At 43.0% G+C, this 3,853-nt stretch overlaps 1 protein-coding gene across 1 annotated transcript; it reads right to left on the bottom strand.

The window, feature by feature from the left end:
• Window positions 1–152: 152 nt before the first annotated feature.
• Window positions 153–1,995, bottom strand: LSF2 (dual specificity protein phosphatase (DsPTP1) family protein). Its single transcript, XM_087391336.1, has 4 exons — window positions 1,660–1,995; window positions 1,277–1,482; window positions 1,009–1,176; window positions 153–898 (listed from the first exon to the last, which is right to left on the bottom strand). Exons 1-4 carry the CDS (start codon window positions 1,928–1,930, stop codon window positions 701–703), a joined length of 843 nt encoding a protein of 280 aa, XP_087247462.1. The 5' UTR covers window positions 1,931–1,995; the 3' UTR covers window positions 153–700.
• Window positions 1,996–3,853: the final 1,858 nt, after the last annotated feature.

The raw sequence follows: 3,853 nt of genomic DNA, 5'->3' as shown, positions 1-3,853 counted from the left end.
GACCACGTAGAAACTATACAAGAAGGGTACGCTTTAGAACGCCCTTGAAAAGCTACAGCCACTATAATTATAAGCTCAAAGAATGAACATCACAACATAAAAATATACCATTTATGAAAAAAAAGATCAAGAAATTTCTTGTTAGAGAACTTTATGCATAATACAATGGGTACCAATGGTAATGGAATTGTGTTCTTAGTAGTAACTTTGAAATAAATATGTCAACTTTACTAGCATAAGGGCCCTAATTCATGTATGTAGACTCCCAACTACTCATTAACCTACATACTTTTTTCTTGATGTATCTATAAATCTTCTAGAGCTCATTTTACCTTATAAAGTGTAGATGTCCAAGGAACTGTTTCATCAGCTGCTGCTGATTTTCCTTGCCCAGCACTAGAGCGTTTTATGAAACTCTAAAATCCTAAGAAGCCATGTGGCACATTCTAAGCCGGTAGATCAGCTGGCCTATTATTAGCTACTTTCAATATACTTAGCAGATGGCCAAGCATATCATAGTGTGGAAGCTTCGTCACTGTCAAGACCGACAGAGGAAGACACGTTACAGCTCTCCATGGTTACTTGTAGGCTACCCAGTTATGATGAGGTCGGAGGAAGAATAATTTGGGTGAATTCAGCATATCTCAAATGGTGTGGTAGCAGCTAAGAAGATCACAATATGTCGTCCATTGCAGGCAGATCATCTTAGGCCTCGAACTCTATCCTGAACCAGTTGCCTCTCCCAAGCAGCAACATCCGTGAATGCATATTCAGGCAACAGCTCAAAAGGCTCTTTCCAAGGATCATTCTTTGCAAGGTCATAGGTCGCCCCTCGGATGGCTTCTTTCTTTGGACCACATGGCCTCTTTGAGGTCAAGAACTTGTAAGCATCATTCATCTGCTCAACGCCATACCCTCTATTAGTCAGTACTGTGAGCTAATTCCACAATACACTCGATTCTTCTCAATTGTATCAATTCAGTTGTTTGAAGATAATGCAGTACTCACATTCATCCCGTGGAACCAGAAAAGATATGCAATGGCTACAGCAGGGGCACGGCCTAGCCCGGCTGTGCAATGGACGTAAACAGTCATTCCTTCAGAGATGGCCTGCTCTAACAAGGAAACGCCTTTCGGAAGTTGTGCCCTCAAAGAATTCGGATCGAAATCTCTGGCCTGTCTAACAAATGTTAAGGAAGATGCTGATGACACCATTTTACTATTAAAGAAGATCCGTATGCAAAGGCTGCATAAACAGTGGTAATGAATTACATACCGGATTTCTCATGTATCGGATACCCAATTCAGCGCAACGCTTCGTAATAGAGTTGAAATCGATTTCCCAGTATTCAATGTCCTTATCCTGCTGGAGATTGAGGATTGCTCGTACGCCTTCCTGTTGATAGAGTAGATCAATGTCATCTCTATTCTGCGGTTGGGATCCTACTATCAGATTGTCCAGAATTCGGGTGTAATAGATCCCTACAAATCCGAGTAAACCGGGTAAGCCAGAGAAAACAAAGCAAAGCTCGAACAACGTAACGAGCCCATTGTGCTTCCCCTCCTGTTTCAGGTGAAAAGACAGTCACCCAAACCGTCGCATAATTGGACATCAAACAGAAAGCACAAAGCCAAGGGATTCCACAAACCATGCCGTACCCAAGTCGTGATGGTACTCGTAGGGGTTGAGCATTTGGCGTTGCATAGTGCGGTTATATTCGTCGCTCTTGGAGGGAGAGGAGGGAGGGTCAGCCATGAGAGAGCAGCAGGCAAGCAAGGCCTGGGAGGGTGAAGGGAAGTGGGTAGAGAGAGACACGGAAGAGGGGACGAGAAGGCGGGTAGAATGCGTGGGCAAGGGGGTCATAGTAGCCATGGAGGTTGAAGATGAAGAAGAGAGCAAGGAAGGGGCTAGAACTGCAAGGCAGGCCATTCTGAAAACTGCAAACACAAGATCTTAGAAGCAACAAGAAATGTATGTGTAAGTATCTAGTTAGTGTGTGTGTGTGTGTGTGTGTGTGTGTGTGTGTGAGAGAGAGAGAGAGAGGCAAGGGGAGAGAGAGAGAATGAGAGACACAAGAAAGTGTATATATATACATATATAGCGTGTGTGTGTGTGTGTGTGTGTGTGAGAGAGAGAGAGAGATTTCACTTTTAAAAAAAGAGAGTGTGTGTGTGTGAGATGTGTGTGTGTGTGTGTGTGTGTGTGTGTGAGAGAGAGAGAGAGAGAGAAAGAGAGAGAGAGAGCTCTTTCTCTCACTCTCTCTCTTTCTCTCACTCTTTCTCAATGCATGTACATAGGGCACCTTTATGAGAGATCTCTCGCTTTTTCTCTCTCTATATATATGTACTTACATGGGACTCCTATGTGGGATGTGGAGAGCAAGGAGATGAGAAAACACAAGATGATAAATTGTAGGAACAATTCCAAGGAGCCACAAATGACTCATCCAAGGTCCATCCTCAACTCACACACACCACAAACACAAGGAAAGGGAGTAGGGAGAGGATTTAATTATGACATGTATGTATTGTGAAGAGAGTGGGAGAGAAGTAAGGAGTCTCACTTGCAGCTTTCTCACATACACAATGGGGGAATGAATACACACAAAGATGGAGGCTGAAAATAGTTTTCCTCTTCTTAGTTGTGAAAGCCAAAAGAACTCTCTCTAAGTACAAAAGGAATAGGTGAACCCTATATGTGGGTCTCAAACCAAACTCAGCTAACCTAGCTGGCATACTAACTGAGCCACTAACTAAAGTACATAAAGATAGTTGTCATCTAGCTATTATTTATGGGCGGTGTACCAACCGCATCTGCAACTAACAAGTCGGTGACACAAATGCACAACGGTCACTCTCGCATACCACGAGTGGAGCTCGATATCTCAACACTCTTTCTCAGGCTCAATCCCAATTCCTGCACACCAACCAGGTCTCTAAACTTGTGCAGCTTCTCTGCACCCAATGCCTTCGTGAATATGTCAGCTACCTGATCCTCTATGTTGACATAAACTAGATCAATAAAACCTGCTAGAACCTTTTCTCGCACATAGTGATAATGCACCTCAATGTGCTTTGTTTAAGCATGATAGATTGGGTTATTTGCCAAGTACTCAGCCTCTGTGCTCGACAAGGCAACTGTAGGGTATTTCTTGCTACTCCAAGTGACTGCAGCACTCCCAAAAGAGAATACATATCCCACTGGTAGATCGTCTATAAGAAATACTACTAGCCCAATCAGCATCAGTGTATCCATGCAACTGTATTTGAACCCTAGTCTCATAAAATAGTCCATATTGCAATGTGGACTTCACATACCTCAGTATACGTCTAGCCGCATCTAAATGCGGTTTCCTTGGAGCTTGCATAAACTGACTTACCAACCCAATAGCATGGAAATAGGCTTACAGCCTGTCATCCCATATTTGGACAACATGTCCAATCCATACTGCCTCTGCAAGAGCCATATCCCACTTGTGGATCTAATCACCTCAATGCCCAAAAAATAACACAACTCTCCCAAATCCTTCATCTTAAACTCCTGCTTCAATAGCATTTTCACATGAAGGATATCTTCATCACTATCACTTGTGATGATCAAATCATCAACATAAATGACAAGCAGCATAATGCCTTTCTCTGTTTTTCTCACTTAAAGTGAGAAATCTACCTTGGAAATCTGAAAGCCAAGAGTGACAAGATACTGTCCTATCTTGTCAGACCATGCTCTAGGTGCTTGCTTTAAGCCATACAAGGCTTTCTTCAACCTGCAAACAAACTCAGGATGAACAGCATGCACATAACCTGGTGGTTGTTGCATATAGACCTCTTCTTGCAAATCACCATGCAAGAA

Source organism: Dipteris shenzhenensis, chromosome 20 (genome assembly GCF_047967505.1).
Source record: "Dipteris shenzhenensis isolate YYH24624 ecotype China chromosome 20, Dip_SZ_1.0, whole genome shotgun sequence".
Lineage (NCBI taxonomy): Eukaryota > Viridiplantae > Streptophyta > Polypodiopsida > Gleicheniales > Dipteridaceae > Dipteris > Dipteris shenzhenensis.
This window is presented reverse-complemented; position numbering and strand designations above follow the sequence as displayed.

Coding starts and splice junctions, on each gene's coding strand:
- LSF2 (XM_087391336.1), bottom strand. CDS start 1,930: ATGGCCTGCCTTGCAGTTCTAGCCCCTTCCTTGCTCTCTTCTTCATCT. Junction 1,483..1,659: donor CGAGTACCATCACGACTTGG/GTACGGCATGGT, acceptor TCGGATTTGTAG/GGATCTATTACACCCGAATT. Junction 899..1,008: donor TCTGGTTCCACGGGATGAAT/GTGAGTACTGCA, acceptor GGCGTTGAGCAG/ATGAATGATGCTTACAAGTT.